Here is a 21,382-nt window from a genome sequence, read left to right as displayed (position 1 = left end):
GCGGTCAATCTAGTTCAAGGATCTTCCAGCTTCCGTTCATATTCTTCCAGGGAAGAGGAGTCACTCCCTCTTCATAAGGCCCATTTCACTTTTGGAAGTCCTGCAATCTGAATCTTCCTCATTGTACTTGGTAGAAACCTGTCTCCCTGTGGCATGTACCCACTGGTATTAGTTTCATGCTGCAAAGCAATGTAGTGATACATGCGGCAGCCGCGGGCACCCACCAAGGGCTGAGCACGCCTCAAGTATGACCTCACTGAATCCACATAAGCACCCCGTGAGCACTTCATTATTGCCCCTTTACAGAGGAGGCCACCGACGCTCAGAGAGGTTCAGCGAATGGCCCAGTGTCACAGCGCTGGTGAAGAGCTGATGTGGGATTCAAACTCAGGCATGTCTGCATCCTGGCTCCTAACTCTTAGACCACGTGACCCCTTCGTGGCCCCCGGTCTGCCTCTCTTCACTCTAAACCTTTTTCTGTCACAGTTGCTCACAATAAACCTCGGACTGGGCATGCGAACCATTGGTGATGAAAGGAATGCAAAAACAGGCCTGCTGGGGAATCCCAGGAATGATTTTCTTCCCCAATAAAAGAATATTGTGGGAAAGAGGACTCACTCCCTCGTCCCTTCTTCCCATCTCAGACTCAGTGTGGGGACAGTCTGTGACCGGCGGCCATCCTGCCCACAGAGGAGGGGGGGAGGTTTGCATGGATGCTGACCAGCTGTCCCAGCATCCCTGAGCCTCTGCCCCCAGATCACCTCTCTTCTGACTTCTCATGTGAGATATCTGGATGTTTTCAGAGTGATGATTCTCCAACGGACCCAGCACCAGAATCATCCTGAGAGCTTGTGAACTCCAGCAGGTTCTGATTCACAGGATCTGGGCTGGGACCCGAAAATCTGCTCTTCTGACAAGTCCTGGGGCTACCGCATGGGTTCGTGTTAGCTGCCGCCCCAAAGCGTGTCACCCGGCACAGTGGCCACGATTACTAGAGCACCTTTCAGCCCGCAGCTTCCCTGGAATCACTGTTCTGCGGTGAGGTCACTGTGAGAAATTCCTAAATGAGCAGAGGCCCAAACAGGCAGAAGTGGCTTCTCTGGCAGGCCAGTGGTTAAACCTCCCCCATTTCAATCAAAAGGCATGGGTGTGATCCCTGGCTGGGGAACTAAGATCCTACATGCCACACAGTGCAGCTGGGGGAAAAAAAAAAAACAAAACTGTCCAAGCTTCCTCAGTTGGTAAGGGGGTGGGAGGCAGGCCAGGGACCCTCAGGTCAGTGCTCAGCCCCTGGGTCACCTTGTGCGGCGCCTCCTCTGTTGGAGTGCCCAAGCAGCATGCTGGCATTCAGCCTGCTCACACCACTCCCGCACACCTTTGCTGCGTCTCAGACTGACTCTGCAAGAAGGGAGCGCCAGCTCCCTCCAAGTTGCCATTGTCTCCTCAGCCAGTGCATCTTTTCTGTGTTGGACATTTGGGGGCAAAAACTTCAGGACCCAGGGTTGCGGCATCCTGGGGGTTCAGAAGAACTTCCTGAAGAAGGAGAAAGAGGTGTGGGCATCAAGGAAAGCTGCAGGCTCTGTAGGAGAAAGTCTGGAAGGGCCGCTCCCAGTGCCCGGAGGTTGCCGTTGATTTGGGAGGGGGGGCATGTCTATGGCCTTGACAAAGCATTTGTCAGAAACCTGCATTTCCCAAACATCAGTAGTCATCATCTCATCTTTGTGATTTCTGTGACCCACCCACAGACCTGCTTATGCAGTATTTTTAAATCAACATTTAAAAAGCCTTAAATGGGAACTTCCTTGGTGGTCCAGTGGTTAAGAATCCACCTGCCAATGCAGGGGACACAGGTTTGAACCCTGGTCCTGGAACTAGGACCCTACTTGCCACAGAGCAACAGAGCCCGTGTGCCACAACTACTGAGCCTGAGCTCCAGTACAGGAGCCACAACTACGGAAGCCCACGCGCCCTACAGCCGGCGCTCCACAAGAAAACTCACTGCAATGTGAGCCCAGGCCCCACAATCAAGAGTAACCCCGCTCGATGCAACTTCATTGCCTGCAGCAATGAAGACCCAGCGCAGCCACAAATAAACTCTTAAATTAAAAAACTGCAAGTGCATTTATTAAAAAGGAACGCTGAAAATTCCCTGGTGGTCCAGCGGTTAGTACTCTTCAGCTTTCCCTTAGGAGGCAAAGGTTTAAGTAAGATTTCGCATGCCACTGCCAAAAAAAGAACAAAGGACCACTAATCCCACCATCCATGGGAATGAGAAGCACCTCTTAAGAACAGATGGCCGGTGAAGGCAAAGGCAGAGCGTGGATGGGGAGATGAAAAAGGTCGGCCAGGAACCCCCAAAATGGTTTGTGGATGCTGGCGGTCGAAACACACAGAGACACACGACTCAACTGGACAAAAACGGACTGACGCCGGGGAAGATGACGTCTATTCAGGGCTGAGCGGGGTTTCCCCCTCCCCAAATTCATGTGTTGAAGCCGTAATGCCTGATATGTCTGTATGTGGAGATGTGGCCTCTGAAGATGAGCGTGCTCATTCGTTTCTGACTCTTTGGGACCCACTGGACTACAGCCCTCCAGGCAAGAATGCTGGAGTGGGCTGCCATCTTCTCCTCCACGGGATCTTCCCAACCCAGGGACTGAACCCGCACCTGCCCGCACTGCAGGCGGATTCTTTACCACAGGGCCACCAAGGAAGCCCTTCTGGGGATAACTAAGGTTAAACGGGAGTCTACACGGCAGGAACTGACCCTACAGAACCCGTCCTCGTTAAGACGAAAAAGAAACACCAGGAATGCTCCAACAGAGAAGACTCAGTGAGAAGGGGGCGCCTGCAGGCCCAGAAGAGAGGCCTGAGGAGAGCGGCCTTCTGAGCCTTCATCTTGGACTTCCGGCCTCCAGAGCTGTGGGGTCGACAGGCTCTGCGGTGGGAGCCCCGGGGGCAGCCGACGGACCAAGACGCTGATGGAGTGAGGGTAAGGCTGTCGTACTCACCACGCCGTGCGACTGGGTGGTCAGGAGGCAGCCCAGCCCCTCAGGCCGCAGCCCAGCCTGGCCGGCCGGAACACACAAGCACGCACACACCCATGTCCTCACGCACACATGCCTCCGCGCCCCCACGCACACACGTCCTCACGCACACACATCCTCGCGTCCCCACGTCCGCAGGCCTCCACGCACACACGTCCTCACGCACACACGTCCTTGCGCCCACATCCTCGCGTCCCCACGTCCTTACGCACACAGGTCCTCACGCACACACGTCCTTGCGCCCAAATCCTCACGCCCCACTTGACTTAACGCTTTACGCACATGGGAGATGGAAATCCTTCCACGATTAGCGTCTCCACGCCCTTGCGCCGCGTTCCCGGGAGGATGTCATGGAAAAGACCAACCAGCCTGCTGCTGCTGCTAAGTCGCTTCAGTCGTGTCCGACTCTGTGTGACCCCATAGACTGCAGCCCACCAGGCTCCCCTGTCCCTGGGATTCTCCAGGCAAGAACACTGGAGTAGGTTGCCATATCTTTCTCCAACCAGCCTGGAAGGAGCTTTTAAACTTTTTATTACACAGACGGATGAGGTGTGCCCTTAAAAGATAAGTCCCAGAAACGTTTTAGAAATCAAATCAGTTTTATTGAAACGACAGCAACGTGGTCCCTGTTCAAGCGAAGCACACATAAATTTACAATAAATTTTTGTACATAGGAAGTAGTAAAATACATCATTTTTCATAGAAAAAAGCATACATGTAAGCTGCGGGCTGAGTGAGCCTACAGACAGTATGAAAAATCAGAACATGATGGGAAAAACCGGAAGGAAACCAAAACTTTATTTTGGGGGTCCCAGTAACACTGTCGGCCAGATTTATCATCTTATGGGTGAGGTGCTGAAGGCGCTGTAGGCACTGTTAAACATTAAATGAGAAGGAGGTCCCTGATTAGTAGGAGAGCTTCTCCTTTGAAGCCCTGTGTTCATTTCTGGAAGATAAACGGTTCCAGTTTCAAAATGTTTGTGAGAGTGAAAGAGATAGCAAGACCTGGTTCTGGGCAAGGAGTTTCTAGTCCATTATACGGGCCAGTTAATGAAGGAACTGGGAATTTTACTTTTAAATGGTAGAGTTCACTCCTATTGGATGTTTCAGACTCCCTCGGGCAGAATGCTTCAAAAGCAAACCTACTGAAATTCCCCTGGACTGTCACTAATTCTGAAAACCCCAACTCAGAGTTTGGACGTGGTCACAGCCACCAAAGCCTGGTGACAAGCAGAAGTCCAACAGTGTAATACTTAGCTAGCATCTGATCCAAGGACTCAGATCTTTGGCAGGGACAAGACGAGTATCTGACAGTCTGACCAAATTCTTCCACTCTGACATTTGGAGTCGGACAGTCAGTACTTATGAATTATAACAAGCCCATAGTGTGCAAAGCAAAAACAGTCCTGCTCATTTCAGCTCTGTCAAGGTTAACAGTTTCATTCCTTCTACAAACTCCCTCTAGCTGGGAATAGTATTTACCTTCTGTTTCTGCTCTAATTAGGGATACTCTGATGGAAGCAACCAGCTTGGTTCCTCAGGTAGAGTTCCTCGTCCGGACTATCTTAGTTTTTTCTTTTTAACTTTTTGCTAGCTCTTTTGCCTTCGAAATATGCTGATTGAGGGTGAAATCAACTTTGAAACTGGCATTCACGAAAGTGATCTTTTGGCCAGTCTGGTGGTGGAAGGTGGAATTTTACCTTCTGCAAAGAAACACTATTTACAGAAGGGTTTTTATTTCACTGTGGGTTCGGGTCGAGGCTTATGAAGTTTTATATGGCGATGGGAGCCAGAGAGCACCACGCTCCTCGGAGCCTCAGGAACATTTGGCAAGAACCGTTCCACAAAAACAGGAAGAGAAATCTCCCGCGCGTGTTACCATCTCTTGTTATTATGCCGCAAGATGGTTTCATAACCACAGGCTGTGTCTCCTTCCAGAGCTGCTAACCTCGGCGAGGAATGTTCTAAAGAATGAAGCCATTCCTCCCACTGCAGAAAAATAGGTCATCTGATGGATGGGGAATCTGCACACTTCAGTGCCATTTTTAAAGGCAGCAACTAAACAGCCCTTCTTTGGCTGTTTTTAGACATCTTGGTGGGACCCACAGAGAACGAGGGGTTGAAATTAAAAGGTGGGCTTCATACAGAATCACTTGCTAAGCAAAGACCCTGGTGGGAGACAAAAAAACTAGTCTGGGTGGGGTGTGAGCCGCAGCGAGGAGGGGATCAAAGAAGGGTCCTGGTTTGTTAGTCCTCAATGAGACCAAAGGTCGAGGCAGCAGACAGACAGGCCACGTGGACGTAGGGAAGGACCAAGACAAGACACATCTGTGGAATTAGGGCTGAACTCGAAGTCAACCAGCACTGCTGTGTGTAGAACCAGCCCGCATGCAGCAGGACGGGAGCAGGACAGGTGCCAGGGCAGAGTCCCCCAGACCAGCCCGTTTGTCTGACCAGCAAACATTAATCCCATTTTCACCATTGGTAGGGACAGATTGTGTTTCTGAATGTTTTAAATAGCTACCTCTACTCCATCCCTGAAACTCCCCCGCCCCCAAGTGTTCTCCGTGCGCCTCTTCCCATGGCCCCAGTGCCTCGTGGTGTCAGCTCCAAATCCTTCATTCTCTCCTCCGGTAGGAATCCTCTCTCCGTCCATAGAAGGACACCTCCTCGGGGAGACCCCCGGGCCTCGGCAAGATGATCACCAGCTGTCTGCTCAGGACCCCAGGGATGCTCTCTCTTCCCGGTGTGAGGAGCTGAGCCCAAGGCATGGCAGACGGGACGCTGGACGCCAATCAAAGGAAGCTTCCTGACTCCCCACATCCCCGGCCCACCCACCCCCCATGACAAAATAAAAATAAAAAGAGAACCCCTGAAGCCGCCTTGAGGACATGCCCTTCTCCCCAGCCCTGCAAGTTCACTGCCTGACGGCAAAGATGCGGAAGGCCTTTCCGTCTCTAAGGGTCCTCAAGCTGAAAAAGAAGGAAGAGCGCATGTTACCGAAAGTTCTGCAGGGATCGAGCTGGGGTGGGGGAGCTGGGTGTCCCCAGGTCCCCTCAGTGGAAGCAGTGTGGCCAAGAGATGCTTCCTAAAGCTACAGGAACAGGGCTCGCCCCGGCCAGCAGCAGCTGGCAAAGCCCTCTGCCTCTGCAGACACACATGGGTCTGAATCGAGGTCTGGGTTGTTAAGGTATTTCTGTTAACTTGGAATTGGCTGGCCCCCGTCTGTCTGAACGCAACTCAGCCTTTAGGACTTCTGCCTGGTTTTTGCTACCACCTGTCAACCCAAAGAGAAACCACCCGCTTGACTGATTAATAGAGTGGTGTTAAAACAGTAGTGCATGTGTTCCAGTTACTAAAAGAGGCACCACAGTTGGGCTTGGATATTGTATAGGAGTGTAGAGAAAGTTGCTCAGTAGTGTCCAACTCTTTGCGACCCCATGGACTATACAGTCCATGGAATTCTCCAGGCCAGAATACTGGAGTGTGTAGCCTTTCCCTTCTCCAGGGGATCTTCCCAACCCAGGGATTGAAACCAGGTCTCCCGCACTGCAGGAAGATTCTTTACCAGCTGAGCCACAAGGGAAGCCCTGATGTGAAGAAATGACTCACTGGAAAAGACCCTGATGCTGGGAAAGATTGAAGGCGGGAGGAGAAGGGGATGACAGAATATGAGATGGTTGGATGGCATCACCAACTCGATGGACATGAGTTTGAGCAAGCTCTGGGAGTTGGTGATGGACAGGGAAGCCTGGCATGCTGCAGTCCATGGGGTCGCACGGAGTCAGACATGACTGAGCAATTGAACTGAACTGAGCTGTAAAGGAAGCATCTTCTATCCGCCTTTACCTCCCTCCCACAGTGGAGCCATTTGTATCCCTATTTTGCAGGCAAGAGTATGAAGGCAAGGAGAAAGTCAGTTTCTACAAGTCACACAGCCAGAAAAAACCACCCTCTCAAGATGGGAGCTAAATCCTTTTTTAAAAAGAAAAAAAAAAAAACCCACCACCACCCAGCTTCATTGAGATACAACATGCCATGAAATTCATACTTTTGAAGTGGACAATTCGGGGACTTTTAGTGACTGGGGTCTATGCAGTCATCTCCATGGTTCAAGTCATCACAGTCACCCCTGGAGGGTCTCTGGTGCCCATTTACAGTTAGTTCCCCTGGCCAGTTCTGTTCCTATGGCCCTGCCTCTTCTGGACCTCTCATGTCAATGGAATCACACAGTGTGTGACATTCTGATTGGCTTCTGTTCTGGGCATGGTGTTTTGACGTTCACCCATGTTGTGGCCTCAAAACATCATGCTCAGAACAGAAGCCAATCACAGAAAGCCAATCATCCCTAAAGGAGAACAAGTCCATCCTAAAGGAACTCAACCCTGAATATTCACTGGAAGGGCTGATGCTGAAGCTGAAGCTCCAGTACTTTGGCCACCTGATGTGAAGAGATGACTTGTGGAAAAGACCCTGACACGGGAGTAATTGAGGGCATGAAGAGAAGGGGAGGGCATGAGGAGAAGGAGACAGCAGAGGATGAGGTGGTTGGATGGCATCACTGACTCAATGGACATGAGTTTGAGCAAACTCCGGAAGTCAGTGAAGGACAGGGAAGCTGCAGTCCATGGGGTCGAAAAGAGTCGGACACGACTTAGTGACTAAACAGCAAAACAGCAACATGTTGTAGTGTGTTCAGCACTTCATTACTTTTCTTACCAAGTGATATTCCATCACCTGGGTAGATCACACACCATTAATCCCTTCCTCAGTCGATGGACTTTAGATTTATTCAATTTTTGGCAAATATAAATGATGCTGCAATGAATATTTGCATACAGGTTCTTGTGTGAATGTATGCTTTCAACTCCTTGTGGGTATATACCTGGGAGTGGAATTACTAGGTCGTGTGTTAAATGTATGCTCAACTTCTTAAAAACCCGCCAGACTATTTTCCAAAGCAGCTGCACTGTTTTCCATCCCCACCAGTGACACACAAGCATCTTCCAGCTTCTTCACATCCTGTCAACATTTGTTTTTGTCCCTTTTACAGCCATTGGCTCCCTGTACAAAAACAGCTTCCTCGTGCTTTTGATCCAACTGCATAGTATTCTCTCGTAGGAAGCTATCGTGTACTCACTCGCTAAGTCGTGTCCGACTCTTTGCGACCCCGTGGACTGTAGCCCACCAGGCTCCCTTGTCCATGGGATTTTCCAGGTAAGAATACTGGAGTGGGTTGCCATGCCCTCCTCCAGGGGATCTTCCCGACCCAGAAGTCAAACCCGTGTCTCCTCTGGCTCCGGCACTGGCACTGTGCCACGCTATTATCATATAGTTAACTGGGTCCCTGAGGATGGATATTTAGCCATTTCTAATGTTTTGCTTTTGCAAACAATGCTACAGAGAACAACCTGGTCCATGGGGCTGCCTATATCTATAGGAGGGCACCCAGGGATAAGCTCCTAGGAGTGGAATTACTGCATCAGAGGAATGCCCACTGGTGATGTGGGCAGCCTGCTGAATTGTGTTTCAGGAAGGTTACCATGATTCACAACCTCCTCATCTATGCACGGGGTGGCCTGTTAACCCACGTGCCTCCAGCACAGCCCCTCATGTGGCTTTTTATTACCATTCATATTTTTTTGGTTGAGCTGGGTCTTCTGGAAATGTGTATCAGATGGGAGTCCTTGGCAAGAGGGGGCAGTGGAGAAAGTCCAGAACCCAGAAACAACGGAATGTTGGTGCCAGAAGCCCCCATGGGCCCGCAGAGGCAGAGGGTGGACACTGTGGTGGGGGCTGCAGCGACCCTGGCTGCCCTGCAGGTTTCTCAGAAGCTCAGGGCCCTCCTCGGGCCTCTGGGCTGCAAGACTATCCTGGATTCTCTGCCCAAATGAATCGTCTGGGAGAATCACTCAGAGCCACACGCCCTCGGCTATTACACATGCTGGGGACAATTACCAGGGTTTGTGATTCTGAAACTCTACGGATGGGGCAGTGGGTGCCCCCATCCATAGGACCCCCAACAAGCAGGGACAGGGGCCACTCAGGCTGTCATCCAGACGGGAACCCTAAGGTTCCTGCCAGACATCCCCACTGAACAACCACCCCACCCGGAAGGCACAAGCAAGCTCTGCTGAACGGGCTGTTTATTTCTCAGCACATCAGACAGTGGGCCAACTGGATCTCATGTGCCATCAGGTGGGTCCCTCCTGCTGCCTCAGGCAAGGTCCATGCTTCAAACATTTACCAAGCTCCAGTTCTGCTAGCAAAGTGGACAACTGTGTGTGTCTGATGAAAACCAAGTGTGACCTGATAAATTATAAGACACCCTCCTTTTCTAAATCTCGCCCTCTGACTCTTTCTAGGTTAGTTTGTAGCTCCCACGAGGGAATGTAAACCAGCACATTTCTGAACAATTTTCACCAAAGGTGTTGGACGATGTTCCCAAAATTATTGAACAATTTTCATAAAGGGTATTAAAAATCCTACAACTGGTTCTGAACAAATAGCTGAACTCATCATTTTGTCAGTCACTCAACCAGTATTTACTGAACACCTACTATGTATGGGCATTGGGGTGGGTGTCGGGGACACAGGGTTAACCACACCTGTGAAGGGGTTCTTACCTTCATGGAGCTTACGGTCTGGGAGTGAGAGATCAACTGCTAAATAGGTGTAAGGAGTAATTGCAGACAGTGGTGGGTCCTGAGGATCTGATTAGATCGGGGGCACAGTCAGGGGGGAGGGTGAATGGAGACCCCACAGCAGGAGGGTGCCTCCTTGGGGAGCTGGCATTTTTGTGTAGATGTACACAACATGAGGTCCAGCCATGGGAGGTATAGGAGCTGGGAGGGCCCAGGGTTGGGTACCAGCAGGTGCAAAGGCCCTGAGGTATCCAGGAAAGAGAGCAGGCCAGTTAGGGGCACTGCTGTGACGAGGCAGATGCTGTACCAGGAGGGTGGGGAAGTGGGTGGGGTGACCTGCCTGGTAAGAGTCGGAGATTTTTTTCTCAGCAGGACTTGAACAGGAGAGAGACATGCCGTGCATCACAGAAAGAGGTCAATTGGTGGCTGTGGCTATGCTGCAACCAGGAAGTTACCTAAGCAAAGTGTAGGGAAAGCACACAGGTTGTGCAAAGACGTTCTTTGCTGTGTTGTTTACAAAAACAAAAAAAGGAACCAACCCAGATGTCAGTCAACTGGGTAAAGAAACAGTCTGTCCATGCAGCAGAATATCATGGAGCCATGGAAATGATGGTGTGGCTATGTCAGGCATGGGAAATACTGGGAAGACACGCACAACTGTTGTTGACTGAAAAAAAATTAACAGAACAATGTGGGCAGTCTGATTCCTTTTTCTGTAGGAAAAAAACCAAAATCACAAGGGAGTTCCCTGATGGCACAGTGGATAAGAATCTTCCTGCCAACACAGGGGACACGGGTTTGATCCCTGGTCTGGGAAGATTCCACGTTACACGGAGCAACTAAGCCTGTGCTCCACTGCTGAGCCTGCGCTCTAGAGCCCTGGAGCTGCAACTCCTGAAGCCCATGTGCTCTCGAGTCTGTGCTCTGCAACCAGAGAAAACACTGCAAAGACAAGCCCGTGTACCACAACTAGAGAGTGGCCACTACTCGCCACAGCTAGAGAAAGCCCTCGGAGACGCAGCGCAACCAAAAGTAAAATTAATTAAGAAAACTAAGAAATAAACTGTTACTGTGCAAATAGAAAAAAAATCTGGAAGGAAACCGCTAAAGTGTTTACAGTGGGATTTTCTGTGATAGTAGTTTCTTAAAACTATTTGCACTATTTCTTGAAATTTCTCTAATCTTACTATGAAAAGTTAGGGGGTGAGGAGGAAGAGACAAAGAGAAAAAAAGGAAGGAAGGAAGGAAGGGAGAAAGAAAGAGAGAGAAAGGGAGGGGGAAGGGAGGGAAAACCAGCACAAAAACCCCCTCTGAGAACTGGGGAAGAACCGGAGCTGGCCTGGGAAGCCTCTGGGGCATCCCCAGGGTCACTGATCTACTTGACACGCTGGGATGGGAGCTCCGGGAAAGGTTGAGGCACTGTGGCCTCGGGTGGTGTCACGGCCCAGCCCTGGGGAGCGAGTCCAGGCTTCCGACGGCCCCTCGCCTGCCCTGGGCACCAGTGTTCAGCTCTCCCAGCCAGCGGCTGTGTCTGGCACACACACCGCCGCACCCCAATGCCGCCTCCGTTCATTATGTAATCTTACCCCATCCAGTCCCCAAAGCCCCCGGAGAGATCTCCAGGCTTCCTCCCACTTATAGAAAGGGAAGCAAGGCTCTGAGAGGTGACGTGATTTGCCCCAAACAGAACACCTGTTCCAGGTGCAGCTGGGACACGGATGCAGCTCTGTGGATGCTCTGGGACCCTTTCCCGACCCTCATCCTAAATGGATGGGCTGTGGCCATACCACTGCTGAGGACCACACTGGCCAACCCCACATGGCAGTCAGGGCTCAAACTCCGGGAGCCCCTTGGGAGGGGGGAGGCTGCAGGTCCGCCAGGAGCCAAAAGCATAAGGCTTCGTCCTGGAAGCTCACTCCTGCGGGCGAAAATTACTCAGGGAGGAAGTGGTTGGCGTTTGGCAGCACACGACAGAGACTGGATTAAAGAAAGAGGACAGTGTACCTCTGTCCTGGGATGGATGGTCCACTAGTTGGCAGCTAACCCCAGGGGGTATGGAACCCAGCAACAAAAGGATGGGAGAGGATTGCTATCGTGGCTTTAAATGTGCGACATCTTTTTCAGTACTAAGCAATATCACTTATATGCATACATGAACATGCATGTATTTATATGTATAGTGTGTTATACATACATAAACATTTTTTTTTAATATTCTAATCTGTTCTCCCCGATTCTCACCCTCTACTGATCTTCCAGGAAACTCCAAGAGTCAGACAGAAATAGTCCCAGATCTTATCTATCGGACCTTGGGGTGGTTAATCCATTTCTCTGAGCCTCAGTTTCTGCTTCTGAGGACAGAATTCGCAAAAGCACCCCTTCCTCAGGGGCCCTGTAGGAGGTGAATGAGCTCATCCAGGGAAGGTTCTGGGTCAGTGCTGTGCACTTGACCGGAGCTCAAGCCCTGGGCCATGGACAGCGTCACCCCACGAGACTGAAACCACATTCTCCCATCAGAGGAATGGTGGGCAGGTGCACAGCAGCGAGTGAATTATCCGTGCATAAGCCCAATCCCCAAGGAATCGTCAAACCTCTTCATCTCATTTCATGAAATAGAAAATATTTTTTAGGAGAAAACAATTTTAGAAAATATTTTTTTAGGAAAAAAAATACAATGTCCATTTTCATTTTTATGTGTATTGCCCAGGGTGGGGTAGGGGAAGCCTGGAAAAGTTATTAAAAAAGCAGTTAACAGAGATTAACAGAATGCTTATAGGAACTCTTCTTTTCTAATCCCTAGACATATTATTTAAATAGAAAGTGAAAGTGTCAGTCGACCAGTCATGTCTGACTCTTTGCCGACCCCGTGGACTATACAGCCCGCCAGGCTCCTCTGTCCATGGTATTCTTCAGGCAAGAACTCTGCAGTGCATTGCCATCCCCTTCAGGGGCTCTTCCTGACCCAGGGATCAAACCTGAGTCTCCTGCATTGTAAGGACACACCGACAGAGGCAGGGGAGACTGCCGGCCGAGGACGCCCAGCTGGCAAGCAGTACAGAGGGGTCCCAGGTGCCATTCTTTACACGTCTGAGTTACCAGGGAAGCCCTATTATTTAAATAAGTATTTCTCTTCTAATTAATATTTGTAAAGTTTACAAACAAGAGTACCTTAGGAGTGTTAAGGCTCACCCCAGACCCTTCTTTGGTCAACAACTTGTCTGCAGTAAGAAGTCACGTGTGCTGGTTACCAGCCTGAGTTCAAGTATGGGCCCTGCCGCTTATTGGTGGGGTGCCCTTGGGCAAGTCCTTTAACCTCTCTGTTAAGCCTCCCTTTCCTTATTGATAAATGTGGGTAACTGTGGTCTCTGCCTCATGGGACTGTTGGGAGGTGAGCTGAGCTAACGATAGTACAGATCTGAGAGTGCTGGGAAACAGGAGCAGGGAGGGAGGGAGACCAGCCCAGCTTGGTCCAGCCAGCCTGGGGGAGAGTGCAAAGCTCATTCCCTCTGGAAATAACGGCCCAGTGGTTTCTGCTTCCCAGAGTTTCTGCTCAAGTTGAGAGAGTTTCAGACACCTGACCCTCGAGACTCCCAGAGCTCACGGTGGTTACCGAGGGCTTGAAATGTAGCTCACCCAAACTGAGACGTGTTCTGTGTGTGAAACACCCACTGGGCTTCCCAGCTCTTATGAGAAAAGAGGAGTGCAAGTTTCCCACCAACACTTCTTCTGTTCATACACATTGAAACAATAATAGTGTTGATTCATTGGATGAAATGAATGTACTCTAAATTCTCCCTTCTGTTTCTTTTTCACTATGATTACTAGAAACCTTAAAATCCCCATGTGGTGGGGCAAGAATCTAAAAAAGAGTGGATATATGTACACGGAGAACTGACTCACTGCCCTGTACACCTAAGACCAACACAACACTGTAGACCAACTGCGCTCTAATGCTTTGCTTCTAATCCCCTCTGTGGCTCACGGTATGTATCTGGGACATGCCCCAGTCGACAGAGGCCTCTGTGGACAAGAATTTTGGCTTCTTCTGTCCCTGCTGTGGCCCCAGCCCCAGGGACAGTGCCCAGCACACAGGAGCTGCCCCATAAATGCTAGTCCAGGTGGCCTACTGTTCGGGTAAACATCAATCCACGTATATACCATCAACCTCTGTAAACAGGTCACTGTGACCAAGAGTATTATCTGTCATTGTTTGGTATATTTCCCAATCTCATTGTGAAATCTGTCTTTAAAAATCAGTCCTGGCCTCAGGAAAAAAAAAAAAAATCCTGAACTGATATTCTTCCAGATGTCACTTCTTTCTGAGAATATCTGGACAAACCCAGGTCCCAACATCTAAAGTTCTCCCGGATTCCTTTTCCTTCCATGCTTTCATGGGCATGTGTGTGAGAGAGAGAAAGTGCCTGTCGTCTTACGTGGTTCCGGTTCTGCATGGTCATCTTTCAAAACTTTCAGGAAATCCTCTTCTAGAAAAAGACAATTGCTAAACTAAAGACACTTTGACGCAGAACCAACTTTTGGTCTGTGTACTGAGAATTCTGTTCAGGAGGTTTGTTTGTTTGACTGATTGAAGGATTCCCTAAATTTAGAAGGTGGCTTTCTGTGAACGGGTGCTGTATGTCCAGTGTCCACATCTCCCTTGGGACAGCCATGACCACTCCAGGGGCCCTGCAGACACTGAGGACAGAGTCACCAGCCTCAGGCTGGGTTCCCACAGTCCCTAATGGGAACAGGCTCCAGGGAAATTCCTCAGCACTGGTCCATATGCAGAGGGGCTCTGAGGTCCCATCTAAAGAAGGGGAGGAGGGGGCTGCCCTGCCTGGGGCAGCCAGACATCTCTGCAGGAGCCACGTCACCACAGAGGCCCCTCCTGACAGTAAGATGGGCCCCTGCTGGGTGTGCTCAGCTCCCAGCACCACCCTCCGCAGCAGAGACGCCTGTGCCCTGCTACTAAAGTTGTTATTTCTGCGCTGTCTGTCCTGCAACTAGGTGACAAGTCCCGGGGGGCGCAGATCGGGACTATGTGCTCCCCGCTGGGTCCCAGCGCCTGGGACACTGTAAGGGTTCACCTCGAGTGTGACACCTGATAGGTGAGAGCACGCGGAACGGACGGATATCAGGACGAAAGAGTAATTCCTGCACGATGCTTTCTCCCTTGTCCTGGAATAATCCACGTAGGCTACTTCCTACAGTCGCGTTACCTGACCCTACATGAAAAGAACCAAAGCGTCCTGAGGTTCAAAACTGGCCTTGAGGTGTCATAACGGCCAGACCAGCGGGTCTATTAGACACTTGCTCTAAGCCGCTGGTGAGTGCTTTGCACATACTTTCTCATTTAATCCTCACAGCAGACACTGACGGAGGCCTGGGGAGACTGCCTGCCCCAGGACACCCAGCTGACGAGCAGTGCAGAGGGCTCCCAGCTGCCCTCAGACCCCATGTTCCCTCTGGCCTGGCCTCTCCCCCTGCACACGCAGGGCAGACTACCACCTGGCACCCACCCATCCCGGCATGGGTCTGGGCCCCCGCAGATACACAGTACCTCACAAACTATCAGAATCACGGACAGTGCAACTGTGTGTGCCGGGACGTGGCCACCCTGCATCACCCCCTCTGGCAGCAGCGGTCACCCTCCAGCAGGCATCAGGGCCTCCAAGAGGAGGCTGCGCTCCCCAAGTGTCTGTCCTGGGTAGGCCAGAGAATGTGCTTCTCTAGCAAACTCCCCGTCAATTTGGATGCTGCTCTGGGGAGCCTATTTGGAGACCCACTGTCTTCCCCAACACTGGAGGTGGCTGCTATCATTTTCCCTCTACAGGTCGGGAAGCTCACCACAGACTTCAGCTGATCACAGATTTCAGCCTGCACAACCTACTCAGGGGGAAAAGAGCCCAAGAAGGAAGGCAAGCAAATTGTCTGCTCAGTAGAACCTGTCTGAGTAGTGCAGTGGGCATCAACCACTCCGGGGCCTGGGGAAGGCTGTCCGCAAGACACAGTCAGCCCTCTGTATCCACTCCACGTCCACCCGTGGCTGTGGAGTCCGTGGATGTGGACAGCCTCCTGTTCTTTGTCATTGTATATAAGGACTTGGGGGCTTCCCTGGTGGCTCAGAGGTAAAGAATCTGCCTGCCAATGTGGGAGACGTGGGTTCGATCCCTGAGTCGGGAAGATCCCCTGGAGAGGGAAATGGCAACCCACTCCAGTATTCTTGCCTGGGAGATCCCATGGACAGGGGAGCCTGGCGCGCTATAGTTGATGGGGTCACAAGAGTCAGGCATGCCTGAACGACTAAACGACCACAACAACAATAAGGACTTGAGCATCCTCGGGCTGGGGATCCTGGAACCAAGGCACCGTGAGCGTCAAGGGCAGGTATAATGACAGCATTTCAGGCGGGTCCTTTGGGCAGAGAGAACTACAGATGGAGGGGGCAGTGAACAGTGGGGAAGAAGGCACTTTGGGGGCCCCTCTGTTGGTCCCCAGTCCTCCCTAGAGACCCCCCTGTGTCCCAGCCTAGGGCGGGGGTGGAGCTGCTGGGGCCCTCTCAAGGATAAGAAGGCCAGCCTATCAGCTTCTCACCAAGGCGTTTTCTCTTTCAAAGGGACACAGTGAACTCAAGAGATGGGTGTCCTGGGATTTCTTTCCAGCCCCACCAGGAAATTCCACCTAATCAGCTGCTTCATTTCCCTCCCATTAAATCAATGGAATTTCCCTTCATTAAGCTTTTCCCACACAGAGGTTGCAGGCTTTGAAGGAGAAAATGCAGAAGCCACTAACTCCAGGTGTTCGTGGCTGATGGCTGTGACCGAGCACACCCCGTGCGCTCCTACCCTCTGCCAGGATCCCTGTCATTTGATTCTGCAGGGTCCGCCCTTGCAGCGCCCCAGGAGGCTGGGAGGGTACGGACAGCGGCAGAGTGCCAGGGAGCCACGACAGCCTGGGCTTCAAGGGGCCCGGCACAGTCTGTACCCTTGACTCTATATGCCTTTTCCAAAGCGGTCCCCCAAGTATAACATCTTCATTATTTCCCCTGGTGTGGGCTGGCTGGCTTGTGCGCCCCAACCCCAAGTTCACATGTGGACCTCCTAATCCCTGCTGCCCTCGGAACGTGATTGTAGTTGGAGAAGGGGACTTCAAAGAGGTGATTAAAGTAAATGCGGTCATCAGCGTGGGCCCCAGTCCAATGTGGCTGGTGTCCTGGACAGAAAAGCTGGGCAACAGCCCCGTCAGCCTTGCAACACCCCTCAGAGGTGGGGATTGTAGTTCTCCCCATGTTCCAGGCCAGAAAGCGGACGCTCAAGAAACCAGGCGACTGGCTCTGGGTCACAAAGTTGGGAAGGAGCAGAGCCTAGGTCTGCTGCACTCCAGACTCGACTCTTAGCTGGGTAACGGAATGCAGCTATATTCTGACGCAGCTAGAGAACCGCCGTGTGACTATAACTTGATCCCTTTGTCTTTTGAGGGGAGGGGCGGGGGGGCATGCACACATACATTCCGAAAAAAGGACCATAGGGACACACACCAAAGATCTCTAACTCCCCCAGATGAGAGGTAACGGGTGATGGTTTCCCTGGGGCTTTTGTGACACCTCTAAATGGTCTACAAAAACCTGCGCTGGGCAGGAAACAAGCTCTTATTTTGAAAAAAGAAAGGAGGAGAAGGACAGGCTTGTCCTGGGTGTTCTACTGAGAACACGCGCCAAGTCTGCCCAAGCTTTATCTTAAAGGGCACTGACTGTGGCCCTTCTCCAACGGCCCCCACAGGCCTTGGGTGTTGAGTGTCCAAGAAAGCAGCCCTACCTTTCAGACTGGACTCCATTCCTGAGCGAGCCCACATAGGTCTTCTTTTTATCCACGGGCATCACGTCCACATAGCCCCCACTCTCGTTCCGGATGACCCCCGCGTGCACGGCAGTCTTACAGATGCTGGAAGTCTGAAAGTGCAGGAGGGCTGTGATTAGTGTCAAGGTCAGGCCTTCAGTCACGCCCTGATGGGGTCAACCGTGCCTTGGCTTGCTGGTTGGTAGGATGTTGACCCCACCAAGCCTTAGGAAGTAACCATCACTACCTCGATTACTCCACGGCCTCTCCAGCGAGACCTGGCCTCATCCCTCATTCATTTGCTCATTTTTTGACAAATATTTTCTGAACACCTACTATGTGCCGGGCACTGTACTAGATGCAAGAGGATGTGGGTGGAACAAAATAAAGGTTCTGCCTTCACGGAGTCAAGAGAGACAGACAAACAAATACACAAATGAGGAACTCACCCACAAAGAAAACAAAACCTGATCATGAAATAAGATTAAGGGGCTCTTCTAGAACAGTTAATACGGGAAGACTCCCACAGACTTGGGAACGTCTCTGGGAGGAGTGTCCCAGGAAGAGGGAGCAGCCCGTGCAAAGGCCCTGGAGCGCAGTGAACTTGTCATATCCAAAGAATAGAAAAAGGGGCCAGGGTGGCTGGAACACAGTGAGTCAGACAGCAAGCGGCAGGAGAGGGGGGAGGAGGTGAGCAGGGGCCAGTCACTCGGGGCCGTGAGAGCCGTGGGGCATCTGGGTTCACTCCAGGTGCCACACAAGCCCCTGTTTCAAGCAAGGGCAGGAGACGCTGTTTTCTAAAGTCGTCAAGTCATCCAATCCCTGGGTAAGACAATCGTCGGGTTCAACTTCCATTAGGGTCTTGACTTATCCAGTAGAAAAACGCTCTTCAGACTGGGTTGTCTGAGAGTAATTAATCAACGTTCCTCAAAGCTGGGGAGACTCATTCAGGGCTGGGGAGGCCAGTGCTCGTGAAAGATGCAGGCTCCTGGAGCTCACCCTGACGTACCTACAGACTCAGAACCATCCCCTCAGGTGAGGGCCAGGTGATGCTGAGGCCGACTCAAGGTAACACCCTTCTGCAGTCCTTCATCCGGCCTGTGCTGGACTCTGACGCTGGCCTTGGCAGCGAGCCTCCACCCTCACTGCAGCTGCAGTCTTTACCTGGTGATGCCCTTCCTATGCCCCCCGACCCCACAGATTCGGCTGCTCTGGGGTGAAGCCTGAGGCTGTGTTTGCCAGGTACGGCCAGGGCTGCAGGCACGAGGGGAGCCAGCCCACCTGTGGAGTCGACAGGCTCCGTCATGGTGAGCAGAGCTGATGGCGACTGAACTTATTGAATACCAGCCCTGGGCTGCTTTTGCTTGTCATCTCATTTCATCTTCCAGTGAGATGGGTGACTATGTTACTCCAATTTTATAGTCCAGAAACACAGGCTCAGTGAGATTGGACAACATTGCCAAGGCCCTGAAGACACTTCATGGTTTAGTAGCGATTCCATACAAGATCGGGCGAAGGGTCAAGTCTGAGCCTCTGTGGTCAGCAGAATAACGGAAATGCCCACTGAAGATGCCCACCCTCATTCCCGAAACATGTGGGCACGTGACCTGACACAGCACAAAGACTCTGAAGACGTGACAAAGCTAGGGACCTTGAGACGAGAGGGTCCTAAATTACCCCAGTGGGTCCAGTGGAATTCCAAGGGTCCTTGCAAGAGGTAGACTGGAGGGTCAGAGGCAGAGAGAAAGACCCAACATCCCTGCAGACTGCCAGCTCCTGCCACATCCCTTCCAAATCCAGGCCATTCCAAACAAGCTTCTGGTTTTGCAGAAGAAGGAAAAAACACTCACAGTAGAAGGCCCTGCCCGGCCCGCTCCCTGGGAAGTTAATATTGCTGTTAAAAGCTGGAGTCTCAGAGCCGACTGGCACCCTCACACTAAAGATGAGAGAACTGGATTTCTTGCTTCCCACCACTGATTGACCTGAGGCACTGAAGGCCAGTTTTTCTAATTCCGCATGAACATATCTTGTCTTCAGTTCATACATTAAACAGATAAGGGCCGGATTCCTTAGCCTGAAGCAGGCTCCGGGACATCTGCGAGGCCCTGAGGCTGCAGGCAGAACTCTGTGGGCCTAGAGGGTTGGCAAGAACTTTCGAGGTTTTAGCACTGAGCCTGGGAAACCCAGCATCCCAGGCAAACTGGGATGGTTGGTCAACTTTATCAATACAAAGAAGCCTTCTCCACCCCCCACCTCCTCGGAGGAAGGATCCACAGCTTTCCAGTTCTCAGAAGGGCTTGTGTCCCTAGAAGATTAACAAGCAGTAAGTCTGCTCCGTCTCAAAGAGAGGCAGGGAGACTACGAAGGAAATGATCGTTGTGGAATCCTCCTACGTTCGCTGTTTGCAGGGCTGAGCTGGGGCTCACTGTCCGCTGTGGGCAGGACTGGGGGTTCTTCCGTCTCCCTCTCTGTATTGCTCACACTCTATGAGTGACCAGACCCAGGGCCTGCCCAGGAGGCATATCCTCTGACCACAGCTGCCAAGAGGCCGGGGGCTCCGGTGCTGGGGCCTCTGGGACGGTCCTCTGCCCCGGCCCCCGAGGGTGTCGGGGCACCAGCGGTACAGCAGTTCCCACGATGACAGCAGGCATGGGACCCTCACACCCAGGACCTCATCCTCCTCGCTGCATGGGCTGGTGATCACCGCACACGCCGTCCACTGCTGATGGCGGACAAACACTCTCCTCCCGCTTCCTCCTCCCACACGTCTCCTCTCACCTCTGCTTCCCCAAAGGTACAAGGTATCTGCTTTCTCTCCTCAAGACCCGAGGCAACACCTACTTCGTTGTTGTTCAGTCACTCAGTTGTGTCCGACTCTGCGACCCCACGGACTGCAGCATGCCAGGCTTCCCTGTCCTTCATCATCCCCCAGAGTTTGCTCAAACTCATGTCCTTTGAGCCAGTGATGCATCCAACCATCCCATCCTCTGTTGTCCCCTTCTCCTCCTGCCCTCAACCTTTCCCAACATCAGGGTCTTTTCCAATGAGTTGACTCTTCACATCAGATGGCCAAAATATTGGAGCTTCAGCTTCAGCATCAGTCCTTCCAATGAATATTCAGGGTTGATTTCCTTTAGGATTGAGTGGTTTGATCTCCTTGCTGTCCAAGGGACACTCAAGAGTCTTCTCCAACACCAACATATTGGCAACACCGGTATCTGGATACTTATTCACAAGCACTATCAACAGAGATCTGGTCTCAGCACCCCTGCCCCCACCACTGGTTGGCTGGGTGGCCTTGGATGACCTATTTTAACCCTCAGAGGCTCTATCTTCTCAACATAAAGCAGGGATCATCATAGGTAATCTTTTCGAGCATTTATCACTACAGGCCAAGTTCTGAGTGTTTCAAGTGATTGATACAGTAACGCCCAGTAACCTACACAGTATTATCATCATCATCATTATTATCATGGTCATCATCATCACCACCACTATTATTCCCGCTTAACAGAGGTTTAAAGACTTGCCGGAAATCACTGGGCTGGCAAACAGCAGAGCCAGGACTGCTGCTCAGAGCCAGCAAGCTGCACACTATTCCACAGGGGTCAATAAGACCCCGAGAGGGGCTAGGGAGGCGATTATGTAAAGATCACAGGCTAAATGCAGGCCTGCACACAGCAAGTGCTCAACAGATGTCAGGTAACAAAACAAACACCACCATAATCATTGCTCTCACCATCACCATTATCGAAAATTCCCACAGGACTGTCATCTCCAACCAAGGGGTCTTTGAAGTGCCGTCTCAGACCAGCAGCATCAGCCCCACCAGGGAACTTGCTAGAAATGCAGATTC

General features: G+C 51.5%; 1 protein-coding gene across 3 annotated transcripts in view; it reads right to left on the bottom strand.

Moving 5' to 3' along the window:
- The window catches only part of CRISPLD2 (cysteine rich secretory protein LCCL domain containing 2), an 82,762-nt gene that overhangs the window by 11,035 nt on the left and 50,345 nt on the right, over window positions 1-21,382 (bottom strand). Inside the window, exons 14-15 of one of the 3 annotated variants that reach the window (XM_006045708.4) lie at window positions 17,506-17,639; window positions 3,628-6,019 (exon numbers count right to left, since the gene is read on the bottom strand). In XM_006045708.4, coding sequence (XP_006045770.2) covers window positions 5,965-6,019; window positions 17,506-17,639 — 189 coding nt within the window. In that variant the 3' untranslated portion in view covers window positions 3,628-5,964. Of the gene's footprint in view, window positions 1-3,627; window positions 6,020-7,594; window positions 10,147-17,505; window positions 17,640-21,382 lie in introns of those variants that run through there. The other 2 variants (XM_025268481.3, XR_326416.3) reach the window with 2 other exon arrangements.

Source organism: Bubalus bubalis, chromosome 18 (genome assembly GCF_019923935.1).
Source record: "Bubalus bubalis isolate 160015118507 breed Murrah chromosome 18, NDDB_SH_1, whole genome shotgun sequence".
Taxonomy (NCBI): Eukaryota; Metazoa; Chordata; class Mammalia; order Artiodactyla; family Bovidae; genus Bubalus; species Bubalus bubalis.
Note: the sequence above shows the minus strand (reverse complement) of the source record. Positions and strands in the feature narration are given on the sequence as shown.